Source organism: Dysidea avara, chromosome 12, assembly GCF_963678975.1.
Source record: "Dysidea avara chromosome 12, odDysAvar1.4, whole genome shotgun sequence".
In the NCBI taxonomy this organism is placed as follows: domain Eukaryota; kingdom Metazoa; phylum Porifera; class Demospongiae; order Dictyoceratida; family Dysideidae; genus Dysidea; species Dysidea avara.
In genome coordinates, this window is record NC_089283.1 from 15,811,452 (window position 1) to 15,826,190 (window position 14,739).

At 37.5% G+C, this 14,739-nt stretch overlaps 2 protein-coding genes and 1 long non-coding RNA gene across 4 annotated transcripts in view; 1 reads left to right on the forward strand and 2 right to left on the reverse strand.

Moving 5' to 3' along the window:
- Window positions 1-14,739, reverse strand: part of LOC136241684 (uncharacterized) — a 111,715-nt gene that overhangs the window by 56,559 nt on the left and 40,417 nt on the right. The gene's annotated exons all lie outside the window — the stretch shown is intronic.
- Window positions 3,885-5,707, forward strand: LOC136241694 (uncharacterized). Of its 2 annotated transcripts, none has more exons than XR_010694370.1 (10): window positions 3,885-4,208; window positions 4,355-4,398; window positions 4,449-4,626; window positions 4,676-4,736; window positions 4,788-4,939; window positions 4,979-5,129; window positions 5,180-5,260; window positions 5,312-5,399; window positions 5,453-5,521; window positions 5,573-5,707. It is a non-coding gene; the product is annotated as an uncharacterized lncRNA (long non-coding RNA). The 2 variants fall into 2 exon arrangements; XR_010694369.1 differs by having other exon boundaries at window positions 3,902-4,208; window positions 4,990-5,129.
- LOC136241680 (roundabout homolog 1-like) overlaps window positions 7,257-14,739 on the reverse strand; it is a 302,043-nt gene continuing 294,560 nt past the window's right edge. Inside the window, exon 15 of the mRNA XM_066032935.1 lies at window positions 7,257-8,231. Coding sequence (XP_065889007.1) covers window positions 7,395-8,231 — 837 coding nt within the window. The 3' untranslated portion in view covers window positions 7,257-7,394. The remainder of the gene's footprint in view (window positions 8,232-14,739) is intronic.

Genomic DNA, 14,739 nt, shown 5'->3' on the forward strand with positions numbered 1-14,739 from the left:
TTCTCCCAAGCTGCAACTATGCGAATGCGACTAGCTTGATCATTGGTCTTAGAATCACTCCCAATATTAACCCTGTTTTTATGAAACGACGTAAGGTCCAATCCGCAGCCTTGACACAGTATAGCCATGGAAAGACTGCAACCAAAAAAACCGCGGAAAGATTGGCGCCTTTATTCAAATTCCTGACAATAATTACAGTTACGTATGGCTACGTATACGCAGACTAATTGAATTCCTTTAGAAATGATTTAGTATCTGTATTTCACCAGACCCTTACTTTTTGCGAAGGGGCGGGCGGCGCCAGACTAGTCATCCGGGTCACATTTTCTCCGGGTCATCCGGGTCTGACCCGGATTGGATCACGTGAGAAACGAAATTGTTCGTTTTACGACGTGGAAACTTATAAACGCTATCGCGTAGCTCTTTCGTGAGCCACGCCCACTTATCGTATTACCAACATACGCTCAGCCACGCTCATTTGTTAGTAAGTGTAGTATGTAGCACGAAATTGAGGGTATCTATTGTCAGTAGGTGAAGACCTTTTTCTTTTTTTTTTTTTTGGTCTTCAACCTACAGCTAGGCTGAAGTTGCAATATTTACTCAACACGAATCGAACGCTGAAAATGTAGACTCGTTCGCTCGCTCAGACTAGCCGAAACACGTCTCGGCTTTAATTAATCCGGGTCACATCCGGGTCAGTGGGTCATCCGGGTCAGCAGTAGTGATCCGGTTTCAACGTTGGTCCCAATACGGTTCCTTGTGGAACTCCAGACTTTACGGGTAGTTTACTTGACACATGATTTTCTTGAGTTACTTGTTGGTTTCTTTTAGTCAGCCATTGCTCTATCCATTTAACAAGGTTACCAGTAATTCCATAGTGCTTTAGTTTGTTTAATAGCCGTCTATGTGGCACTTTATCAAAGGCTTTGCAAAAATCTAAAAAGATCAGATCTACTTGCTTCGTTTCGTCCATAGCTTTAAGAATATCATCGGTTAGTAGCAGTAGCTGGCTTTGACAGGAATGAGAAGGCCTGAAACCGTGTTGATGCTTATTAATGATGTTATTGTTGTTGAGATGTTCCATTATGAAATGAAAGGTGTTTATAAGCTTCGTATCCTTGCTGTTGGAGACTGTCTCACTGATGTATCAACCATTCTGGTATTTGTTTGCAAAAATCGCGTCAGTTTGGCCGAATTTCAGCATATAGATGGCTCAGCCAGATGGCTAACAAGCTTCAATTATAACCATACTCCGCATGCAGGTACTTTACCTAGTACTGGTCATTGCTGACCTACGGCGCAGTTGCTGCTCTGCTTGTCCTGTGCTCCAGAGCAAGAAACATTTTGTCTGTCGCCAAAAAGCTGCACAGATCGTGCTGCCACCGGAAACTGACCAATAAAATCAAACCACCAATACTTCGAGTTGATGACAGACTACTTGAACAATGTTGAGAGTGAATATCGTGGCATACGAAGAACCCTACGAACTGCTGGAACGAAAACTCACGTGATTTTAAGCCATTTGTATCGTTTTCTACCAGAAGAAAGTGACAAACTTGACTGCCATGCTGGTGTTATTCAAGTTACACTTACCCTAACACATGACAATAGTTAGATAGTTGATTGGAGGATATCGATTTTTCGCGTTGCGGACCCTAACTAATACCCTCAGTTATATCATTTATGTACAGTAAGAACAAGGTAAGGCCCAAAACTGAGCCTTGTGGTACTCCCGATGTGACTTTACAATGATTAGAAAAGGAACCATCTACGACAATTTGTTGGTACCAACGTTGAAACCGGGTCACTACTACTGACCCGGATGACCCACTGTGCTATCCGGGTCAGACCCGGATTTTACCCGGATGTGACCCGGATTGACCCGGATTAATTAAAACCGAGACGTGTTTCGGCTATATAGTCTCGAGCGAGCGAACGAGTCTACATTTTGAGCGTTCGATTCGTGTTGAGTAAATATTGCAACTTCAGCCTAGCTGTAGGTTGAAGACCAAAAAAAAGGGTCTTCACCTACTGACAATAGCTACCCTCGCGTATATATGTTGGTAATGCGATAAGTGGGCGTGGCTCACGAAAGAGCTACGCGATAGCGTTTATAAGTTTCCACGTTGTCAAACGAACAAATTCGTTTCTCACGTGATCCTATCCGGGTCAGACCCGGAGAAAATGTGACCCGGATGACCTGGATGACCCGACCCGGTTTCAACGCTGGTTGGTACTCACTCGTACTCACTTCTTTCCGTCCGCTTAATCTTCCTCCTCTGATTTTGCACGACCTTGCCAATGTATATGATTGCTGTCTACAATATGCTACATGATAAGTATGATATAGACCATTCTGATTTTTTTACTTTTTCACCCATTACCCATACCAGAGGTCATACATTTAAGCTATTTAAATATTTTTCAAGAACAGATGCCAGGAAATATTTTTTTACAAGAAGAGTTGTTGAACCATGGAATAATTTACCCCAAGAAGTAGCATGTGCAGCATCAGTTGATGATTTTAAGAAATTGATTGACCAATATTCATCTAACACTATGTATAAATGTATGTAATTAGTCTACTTGTACTTTTTTTACCGGATGATCAGGTGTAACAGGCTGTTTAGCCTTATAAATTACCTGTAATAAATAATAATAAAATAAAGTATACTTCTATTCCTTTTTGACCTTATATATTTGCGATTGGTGGTTATGACATCATATTGTCGAGCGTAACATTAATTTCCAGTAATTGGGTGTAGCTAACATTATATTCCGGTAATTGGGTATAAATCATCTTAGCATAGATTTATAGGGCGCGAAGATACTAACTATAATCTTAGAAAGGTCCTTCAATGGTTTAGAACAGAACACGAAATCCAATTCCGTATACTGTAGCAATTGCGAGTTCGAGATACTCTTATAGAGCAGTCAGCTAATAGAGTACTAAGCGTTCAACTATGTCTTGCAGATTTAACTCTGTTATGAGCCACCCTGTATAGTGCTTAATTACAAAAAGTCATCCTGTAGAGAGATCAGCTACAATCCAGTCACCATGTAGAGAATTCAGCTGCACTTCAAGATAGCTATATAGAACCAAATCACCCTGTAGAAAGATTAACTAGAAACAAGTTAGCTACCCTGTAGAGAGATCAGCTATATAGAAACAAGTCGCCCTTTAAAGAGATCAGCTAGATGCAGCTAGAAGAAAAAAAACACCATGTAGAGAATCAGTTTAACTACTTTTCAGGTCACCCTGCAGATGAGTTCTGCTGTAGAGATATCAGCTGTACAATTGCATTTCAAATCACGCTGCAAGGAGTTCAGTTAATAGAAAAAGTCTCTCAAGATCAACTAGGTCTGCTCTCCCCAACTAGCTATACCTACAACTTAGCCTGAAGCTGCTAGTGCCCCTCCCCTTGCCAGTTCTATCACTGTGAAAAAAGAGGAATATATAAGATGGTATATCTAATGGCTTAAACTATACAAATAATCTCAGTATAATCTTGCATTATACTAACTATCTTATACTTTAGTACAAACCCCATCTTATATTATGGGAAACAGATTATACTTTAGTTTACTACACATTCTTTGTATGACTTTGTTTACTTAACTAAATGTGACAACTTTTAGCTTCACCATCAGATCTCATTATTGTCTCATTTTTAGCTTCACCATCTCATGTGACTTAAGATTTTTTTACTGTACCAAACAAAGTCATGATGATTTTACAATAAGTAGCTACACTTCTGTTAATCACTATAGCTAGCTAACTAGCTTCAGTTTGTTGTGATAATTTCATACGCACACATTTTCATATGGCAAAGCATATAATACCAGAAAAATTAATTATTCATCTAAGAGTCATACAAATCTAGATTTTCTTGCACAGTTAGCACACCTGCAAAAGTTCGTAGTAATGCCTGTTAAAATTGAAGGGGTCAGTGGTGTGCGCATGCGTATTAGATGCAATTAAGTCGCCATCTTTGTCGCTATTGTTGTATCAGAGGTTGTAAATGTGAGTGATATGACGGTGTATCTCGCAGAGAGAGTGTGCGCGATAGGCGCCATCGTCCAATGAGCCACGATGATAGTTATGGACCACAACTGTACATCCCGCGGCTGGCTGTAGCCAGTGGTGAAGTGGCGCGGCCAAGTGGACAATTCCTTCGATGGAAGCAATCAAAAACAGCTCTAGATGAGTAAGTATTAGACTAAAATGATAGCTTGTACGATAGGTTTAGCCGTATTAAATTGTTTATTGTGTATTGCACGACAATGGCCTGCAAATGATTCGGCTTTGGTGTTGCCGTGTACGTATTACATGTTTTATATCCTGTTATCTCAGCTTATGGCGGATGACAAGTGGACACAGTTCATCAGCCATCAGTGGTAAGAGTATGCATGGTCTGCTGTTATGATTTTGTATATTATCTCTTCAGAGGTACAGTTTCTTGTCGAACCTCTTAGTTCTACAGGCTGTCAGTGTACAACATCTGCAGTGTTAGTTTCCTTCAATGGCAGCTGCTTTCTTTAAAGAATGTGGTAGCGACCATATGTGGACAGTTTTGTTCTTTTTTCACGGAGTTGTTCAACGTCATCTTCTAATTACTTACAGCTGTAAGTGCATTAAGCCTGATTGTGTTTTTATTCATTTTCTTTTCAATAGGGTAGGAATTACAGACTTGGTCTCAGTTCTAGGAGATTCTTCTTATTGCTAACATCTATAAGTAAGTATACTGAGAGTGTCCAGTATACAATTTATATTTACCTTCGTTTAGGTTTGTGGAAACTGGTCTCATTTCTTCATACTATTTATCAACAGCTGACGGCTGCTACCTCATCTGGCACTGTAAATGAGTTGAGTGCTTTCAAGAACCTGTTCCATCTTGTTTGTCCTTATTTCACTGACCATGCTCGTATTGCTAACAAAGTAAGCTCACTGAGAGTATGCAAATTATATTATATTTAGTCTTGTTTCAGTTGTACTTAGTGATTACAAGATTCTTGGACTTGGTTATCAGTGTATCAGATGCTTCTTGTGAGCTTACGTACACATTAGCTCAACAAAGTCACATACTAAGTGGCTGTTTTATGTCTGGTTAGACTCACTGATAACACCTGTAAGTACACCAAACAATCCAGAATATGAATTTTGTTTGCCTCCATTTAGGGTTGTGAGACCTGGCCTTATCAGACTTGTCTTAGTTGTACATGGATTGTCGGTCTCAGTTTTAAAAGATTGCTACAAACTGTAAGTACAATGATTGTTCAGTATACGCATTATATTTACCATCTTTAATAGAGTTGTGGGACCTAGCCACCATTCTACATGGTAATACTAGGTTTCCAGACAAGGTCTTGGTTTTATGAGATTCTTATTGTTACAAACTGTAAGTCCAACGATTGTCCAGAATACACATTATATTTACCATCTTTGTATTAGAGCTGTGGGACAGTTCTACCAGACAACTAACAGATTGTCACAGAGTTCTACATAGTGATGATAATACAGGTAATTTGTAATGGAACTTGTGAATTGTATTTACTGTCTTACCTGCTGCAGTTGGATAAAGACTGATAAATGACGAAATTGATTTGATACTGTCATGGCCAAGGAGACATTGATTTACTAGCCTATTGTGGTTTTAACATATTTACAGAATTAAATTCATTACAAATATAATTATAGAAATTATTTAATTAAAGTAGCCACAGATTATAGGAAAGTAAAAAAGTACAGTAGTATAGTAGCCAATATATGGTTGAAATAGGCTTAGTATAGTCTGATAATACACCACACTATACTAGTGATTTAATCTCTAATATATGACTGTCTTAAATGTATTCAATAAGATTGTTATAGTAAAGTCCTAATCTATTAATATATGCTGTACTATTTCATTCCAATACTAACATAATAAGACTGTTATAGACCTTATTATTCTGAGCTTTTTTCACAGTGTATATCTACCCCTGTAACGGGACATTTCCTCCTGCATGCAGTACCATTATACTCAACTTTGTTGATGCCACTACTTGATGTTGTTTGGTTTCCATCCACTGCAGCACTGAATCATTTGATTGAAAGAATGCATTATAAGTTTAGTATTAGTAATTTTTACATTGACTGATGAAAGCTCTAGGTTGTAGATTTCACACAGCTATTCGTGAATGTCATTTGATGTGTCAGCATTAATAATATTGCTTTGATTAAAAATGGTCTGTTTATCCACATGCACACTTGTGCATGTATAGAGAACATTCCCCTGGGGATGATAGAATGCCAATTTCAATTGAATCATGCGACATATAAAAGTTCAAAAAGAAAGCACAATGAAGCCTTATGAGGGCTCAGCCATATACTTTCATGCATACAAAACTTTGGATAAGTAAAGAATGATCAGATACATGCAGAGGTGGGTGTCCACAATTGTGTAATCTATAATAAATTGGGTTCAAAGTTCCCAAACATGATACATGTAAGTATATGTCCAACAAGTCCTCAGGTAATAATTTGATGTGGCAACACATACATGTCTTTATTAAATCAATTAATTTATCCAGCTCAACATTTATTTTAAAGTGAACAAAGATGACTGTTATAATATCAATTAGTTGCTGGCTGGGTAAGAAATCTACAGAATGTGCTTATCCTACATGTAACTGATAGCTAAAATGAATATTATATTAAAGTTTCGAATATTCAAAAGTTTTGAATTATTCAAAGTGCTGAATATTCAAAGTCTTGTGAAAACCCTCTGCAGAATCCAAAGGGGATGTTGAAACTGAAACATTACTATATGCATGCTGTACCTTAATCATAGTGCAACAGAACCATAATCACAATATTTAAATTGTTTTTCGAGTATTTGCCAATCAGCCAATCAGAAATAGCTCATCAAATGATTTTACACAATTAGGCCTCTGTAAAGATCACAATTAAACTCGATATATAACTTTATTAGTGCTATATTGCCAACTAGCACAGTTCCAAATACATCATAATTTGCTAAAACAATTCATGAATAATGCCATACACTACAACTGTACCTACAAAAAGGCAAAGTAGTCAGTGATGAAGGGAATACTATAACTGATGCTATTATTCTGGATATCTAAGATTTCAAATATTCTGAAATCTTGTCATAATTGCTTTAAATCTTGAAAAATCGCAGATTTGAAATCTCATACAGGATTTTTCGGAGTTGCAGACCCCTTGGGCGTGTAGGAATGTACACTGTACTATATGCGACAAAAAGAAATAGCATGAGTGTATATGTATATGTACAGTTGTATGTCACTATATATGAATGATGCAACAACACAGGGATGTGTGGATATCGTACATATTTACATAATTATGTGTACAGTGCATTTAGTCAAATCTACTGTAAACCATTAGCATCATCTACAGTAATATCATCATGGTCAACTGCAATACTGTATGACTGATATACTCCAGTAGTTGGTGTAGCACATTGATCATCTGACACAGAGCTTGCTTCAGGAGGAATTGATAGAGACTTGGGATGATCTACTACACTATTAACTGAATGAATGGCACTATCCATAGAGAAGGCAACACCATGGTCAACATAGTTTCCGTCTGATAGTGAATATGAAAAAACACTGTCATTGTCTTCTGGCAAATTAGCAATAGTTATTGGTGAGGTGAAATCTTGTGGTTGTGATGAAATGCTGCCATGGCCGCTATCAACAGTCAAATCAACTGCAGTATGGTAGTCCATGTATTGTCCTTGTATGTTGTGACCAGGAAGATGGTTACTACTAAACGATCTACTAATAAACTTAGAGTTCTCCTGAATACTAGTTTTAATACTAGATGTTTCGACAGCTGTAAGCCCTTGATTAGTGTTAGTGTGTAACAATTCTCCAATACTTTCTTCTGTTATTATATTCGCTAGATTCTTGCTTTTGTGGTAATAATATTCTGTTCGATCTCTAGAATTAAGGATGGAGTCTGACAAAGTTCGGTGTTTCTCACTCTTGTGTGAGCTGCTTTTGTATCCATGCAAATAATTTAGCATTTCTTCATTTGTAGTACTGTAAGAAACAATAGATTTACACTCTCCATTATTAGTTTGCAATTCAGTTTCTTGAATCCACTTAATTACTTCTTCATTCACACTAAGGCTTTCAATTGTACTTGCAGCATCTCTGCCAATTGACAGGTAATAACTGTCATCATCAACAACTAGCATCTATAAAAAACAAAGAAAACACATAGTATTATTGTACACAAACCATAAATAATTTTTAAGTTCAGTTGCTGACGAAGTACCTGTATACACCGCAATGTTTAGCAGTTAGTTTGCAAACTGAGTTTCTAGATCCTCACAACACCTTTTTCAAAACTAGTATGGCATTGCCAGACGTCTTGTACAGTATTGCATCAAGTATTACTTTGTTTTAAATCCTGTATATATAATATACAGTGGAACCTCAGTTATCTGGACCCCACTTGTCAGGATTCTCGGTTAACCGAACTACGAAAATGACTGCTCAATTAGAGTAGTGACTGTTCTATTAGGGTAGTTGAAAACACTGATGTTTTAAAATTTTTTCTTTAAGGTTATTTATACACACTTTCAGAGATATGGATTTTTCAGACTTATGGACCACCCCTGGTCCCAAGGGGTTCGGATAACTGAGGTTCCACTGTAGTTTGAAAATGAACTGCCATGAAGAAATTTGTGACTGTCTCTGGGAAAAGATTGAACAAATTTAGAGGGGTGGTGGGTGATGGAGAGGGCAAAAGTTGATTTCAGTGACAGAGGAATACGCACAGATGAATTAAATTAAGTTGTGGGACATTAAGGGATCACAAATGGTTAAAATAAGAGGAAATTACAGCATTGGTCTTTTATCCAACATCATGCATGCACAAAGTTGTACTCCAGACATCCTTACATTGTCCAAAGCTCCCTCAAGGCCTCAGATTGGCTTGCCACTGAGCTTGAAAAAAGCAGCCAGCTAAATTTGGTGGCAAAATAATTATTAAGATAGCCAGTGTATTGTGTATATACAGTAGCAGTGTGGAAAAATTAAACCTGCCGTTCATACTCTAACATTGATGTGTTTGACACAAAGCTTTATGGCTAGTACAATAGACAGAGTTGTGCACTAGTGTGGCAACTATGATGTCTGTAAGTTGAGAAGGATTAGTTATTTATACTAGTTCAAGGTGAAGAAGAGGATAAGTGCCAGTAATTAAGATATTCTATGCAATATACATGGCTTAATTCTATTCTACTAAGGTTTTCAAACTTCTACATATACTACCACTTGTTTTTAATGCATTCCATTGAGCTTATCTCAGCATCCTACCAGGAAATATTACTAAAGAAAAACATACTCTTTGAAGCATGGCTATGGTGAGATATAAATATTATGATTGTGAACCTACCAATTGCACATAGCCAGAATGGCCATTAATTGAAACTCAAAGTATAACAAGCCATACATGTATATACAAGAAGACACCTTTTAGAAGGAACTTATGGTGTCACTGGTAAAATGCAATAATGAATACATTTTGCGGCAGAATACAGAGCCGTAACCAGGATTTCTCAAGGTAGACCTGGTAGGCGATCACAGTTTAATGAGCTAGTGTGTATGTTGCTGTGACTTTCAAAAGTTATAACCTGAAATCTTACATGTAACTGGACAAATTGTTTAATTTGCACATATAAGAGAAGTGCCAAGACACACTTATACAGAAACAATTATCACAATTATCCATTCGGTATGCTTGGCAGCGTTGTATAGCTGTATAGTCAGTACTCCTCTGCATCTTTTGAAAATTTGTTATATAACTTCAGTAGCATGCAATGACAATGGCCAAAAGTTTAAACTGTAGGCTGCACATACATGACTTCCAGCTATTCCTTGGCTGAACTGATATGCAAAGTTGTGGTTGTGATCTTAGGCTAGGGACTAAGAAAGTATGGTGTAGATATATATTGTACATGAAGGTATAGATAACTATTGTATAGATAAATGGAAATGTATTGTGTAAGCAAGAAACAGTGGTGTATAGATAAACACCTTATAAACAAAGGACTTGAAGGGGTTCAATCTCAGCTGATATCTTATTTTAAAGTTGAGAATCAGACCATATTATACGTAGGATAATACATTTGGTGTTCTATGCATGATTGTTCTATTAGAGTATATCAATCTTTAAGCAGCTTTTGGCTTCACCCAGATTTAAGGTTTATAGGGTGAAGCTCATGTTAGCCTTCTGTAAGTAGCTTTCAGTGTTTATAGCCCATCTATTGCCCTTATATGCCAGCCTGCCAAATACCCCTAGTTACAGCTACAGAGTTTAAAAAGTTAAACAAGCATGCACAAACTAACACCATAACCCTATAAATGCACTAGAATACATGCATGTGTGATTGCCTATGCCATTTGGATTGGCCATTTTTACCAAGTCAAGAACTATGAACTTTAAGAATGGTGTTGATGTGGCTTACAACACATAGAACATAAGATTGTCCATGGCAGAAGATTCAATGAACACTAACGTACATCAAGTGGATGAGGAATGGACCACAAAGCCAAGGATTGTTTATCATCAAATGGTAAGCAATGAATATTGTAAAATGGTACCTGAGCCAAAAACAGCCCAGCTGTAAAAAAAAGCGAGGCCAAGAATGCACAAGTACATGTTCATGGAGTAACTACAACCAAAAGACATGATATCAAAATCTGGCCAATAAAGCATTCACAGTATAGGCACGTTTGTGCATTCGTTTTCTATATGCTTCACATTATCACATCCAGCTAGCTGTACATGTGTGCTTGCAATATAAACAATACTACTGAGATGATAAAACATATTACACTGCATTGTTACCAAAATTAATTTAACTAAAAATTTACAATTGGTTTCTACTTGGCCATCTTTTTATTTTAATACGCAGTGCAAAAAGATGGCCAAGTAGAAACCAATTGTAAATTTTTAGTTAAATTAATTTTGGTAACAATGCAGTGTAATATCTTTTATCATCTCAGTAGTATTGTTTATATTGCAAGCACACATGTACAGCTAGCTGGATGTGATAATGTGAAGCATATAGAAAACGAATGCACAAAAGTGCCTATACTGTGAATGCTTTCTTGGCCAGATTTTGATATCATGTCTTTTGGTTGTAGTTACTCCATGAACATGTACTTGTGCATTCTTGGCCTCGCCTTTTTTTTACAGCTGGGCTGTTTTTGGCACAGGATATCACTACTTTTTGTTGAATGGAGATACAGTTCAGTACTGAAGATTGGCTATTATATTACATAGGAGACACTGCATGCATGCATGCATAATAACAGCTTCAATATCAGATTAGCTACCTAAATCAGTAGTAAAAGCTTCATGTTCAGTGTTTAGAAGCACTACTAAAAGTGACTGCTAAGAGAAAACTCGTTCAAACTTCCCTCAAGGACTCACATGATATTTTGCGTGATGTTTCACGTGAAAATAAGAACTGGGGATAGTGACAAAGTCGAGGCTACCATCAAAATGGTTCTTCCTGAAGCGGTGATATGACTAGTCTCTGTGCGTAACAAGTGGAGGCGAATCGGCTGCGAGTTGTTGCTGAATGTATGCCTCGGAATGGACATGATGGCGCTGAATACATCACACTATTCTTCTCAGTAGTGAATTGCCGAGTAAGTTTGTGTATAAATCATTGTAAACGGATATATAACTACCGTCGTAATTTTAGACAGGAATCCCCCACGCCATAGTAACTTCCTAGGATTATATATCTATGCTTTTGTAGGCCAGATCCTTGCAGCTGGCTTGTTCTAGCAGCTGTGTGGGTCAGACCGCATACAAGTTGAGCTGAACCCTAGTGAGAAAACAGCAAAAAATGAAAGAAGATTTTTTCTCAACATTTCAACCAATCAGATGGTTGGCTCCCATCAAAGGCTATATACTTTTATGGCTTCCTCTAGTGTATGGTGAAATCTTTGGCTATAAATAGTGTCAGACATTTGAATGATTAGCAAGTAAGTCAATACTACAAAACTAATAAGTTAATATTTTTGAGGGCTCAGCTCAATGCGTACATACAGTATACAATAATTACTATGCATTAATCGATTGATGTGACGATAATATGTGCAGATCTGAGACAACCATGGACCCTACTATATAGTAACTGGGTAGATATATAGAGTTATGTATACTCTGATATAATTGTTGAGTGTTGTAGTTTGCCAATGGTCGAAGCTAAATTAACCATTTTAGATAGCTTTTTGTGTTGTTGAAGGTGTCAGGCAAACTCCAGTTGGGGCCAGGCAATAAAAGATTATTTTTCAAAACAGGAGAGGAACATGCTTAGGCCTGCAAGGTACAGGCTTAATCTATTTACCCCTGTAATGCATCTATCAATGTATTGCCCGACTACCCCTCGCTTCGGGCATATATTATGGGGCTATAGTGGGCACAACTGAATGTTAAATGCTCCATGGTAGGGCAAACCTATTGTGTCAAATCCCCACCCATTGGCTCCAGTTGCAACGCGGGGATTTACTTGGGATTTGACATAACGTAGAAAAAATACTTGGGTGCTTAATGAATGATTGTCCCCCATAGTGGGGCAGCAGTTTCGATGATTGTTTAAAGTTACAGGAGGATTTGTCAAGTGTCTATAATTGGTCTTTGAAGTGATTGTTTAAAGTTACAGGAGGATTTGTCAAATGTCTATAATTGGTCTTTGAAGTGGCATCCTAAATTAAATCCAAAGAAGTGTGAGGCAGTTAACATCACTAATAAACGCCATCCAATCAACTTTGAGTACTTTATTGGATCTCATCCAATTCCATGGTCACAGAAAGTTAAATATCTTGGCATTGTAATCAGCTCAAAACTTAGGTGGAATGATCATTGTCGATATGTAGTCAGTGAAGCTACTAAGTGCCTGAACCGTATACGCCGTGCTATGTTTGGTTGTACCCAAGCAGCTAAAGTTAGTGCTTACAAAGCACTGGTTAGACCCTACCTTGAATATGCTTACGTAGTGTGGGCGCCGTACACAGCACAGGATATTAGTTTGCTGGAATCAGTGCAAAATAGAGCTGCACGTTGGATTAAAAGCTTTTGGGATGCAGCTGCTCAAAAATGGTCTAAGTCGTCGTCGGTTTGCATCAGTGAACTGGGATGGCCTTCACTTAAAACACGTCGAAGCTATATATCTATCTGGACCCTCTACTCCATTTATCATAAAAGGACTGCCATCAATTTCTCAAGGTATTTTCATTTTAACACATTGGCTACGAAGTCACATACTTTGACATTAAATCTTGCGTCGTCAACTATCAACGCATTTCGGCACTCATTTTTTGTGACTACACCTTTTCTTTGGAACTCAATTCCTTTTGAAATTTTATCTCAAAGGACTGCTGGCAGCTTTAAGACTAGGTTAAAACATTATCTTTTTTTGTAATTAGGTTTATTGATTTTGTAATTATTAAGTAGTTCATGTTCCTTTTGTATTTGTTTGTGTGTAATTGTACATGTGAATGTATGTTCTGTGTTGGGGATCACCTTGTACAGGCAATATTGCCTTTTGTGTTACCCATCTTTGGAAAAATTGATAATAATAATAATAATTCCCCTTGTAAAGCCCACTTACATCCAAGGGGGGTGGTGGGGCAACACATTGGTAGGTGCATAATGAGTTTGCATCATAAACCTTGTGTTGAAAGTTAGGCTGTCTTGCATTTGTTGTGCTTATAGCAGCTAATGTGCTTATTCTTAAACAAGGACTGGAGAAACTACAAATTGTCTTCTACCTTTATCTATCAACTAGATCACTGCTGGTTATAAAATTTCCTTTGCTGTTGTAACTTGTTTACCATTATGCTATAACCGTTAGTCCCTCCTAGTTTACATGTCTCCTAGCAACAAAAATTGTTATGTCAAAAATGTAGGTGAGAACCACAAAACAAATATATTACAAAATTGGTCATCAACTGCTACCAGCTTCAGTATACTGAATAATACATCTTGGGAATGGGTATGTGGGATGCCCACTTTAATGTATATAAAATGATGTGATGTTCATGTTGTATACGTGTTTTTTATCTGTTGTCTCCTCCCATACAAGACCTGCCTCAATCTAATCAACCCAAGGAACCTACGTAGGACCTCCTGACCATAAAGACTTTTGTAAAGTACACTTGTTGAAGTCCAACTACAACATGTGGTGAGTATAATTGGAATGTTGGTGTATGTGTGTAGTGCATATTAGTTGTGGACAATGGCAGGGTCCTGGATTTGAAGAACTGGCCCAGACACATACTCAGCTTGAATAATAGTATGTACACACATATGCTACACACACACTACTGTATTTTTCCAAGATCTTGCAGTGTACAAAGTGCCATGCGCTAATGCGCATGCATGCGAGCTATGAAATTTGGAGTTAAACCGCTGGTCTTACAGTACAGATACAAATACTGTACCGTCAATAACTTGTGGTAGTCTTCTACTGTTCATTAATCATGCTAAACAGCATTACAAAGATGTGTGAAACCGAATCAGCAATGACTCACTTTGCCAGATGCGCGTGCATTGTTAGCGCTTGGCGCTTCGTATACCGCAAGATCTTGGAAAAATACAGTATACATATTTGACATGTTAGTCTGACTATATGTTTACATGTTTTTAGTTAACTGTGCCTTACCATATACTGTATCCCT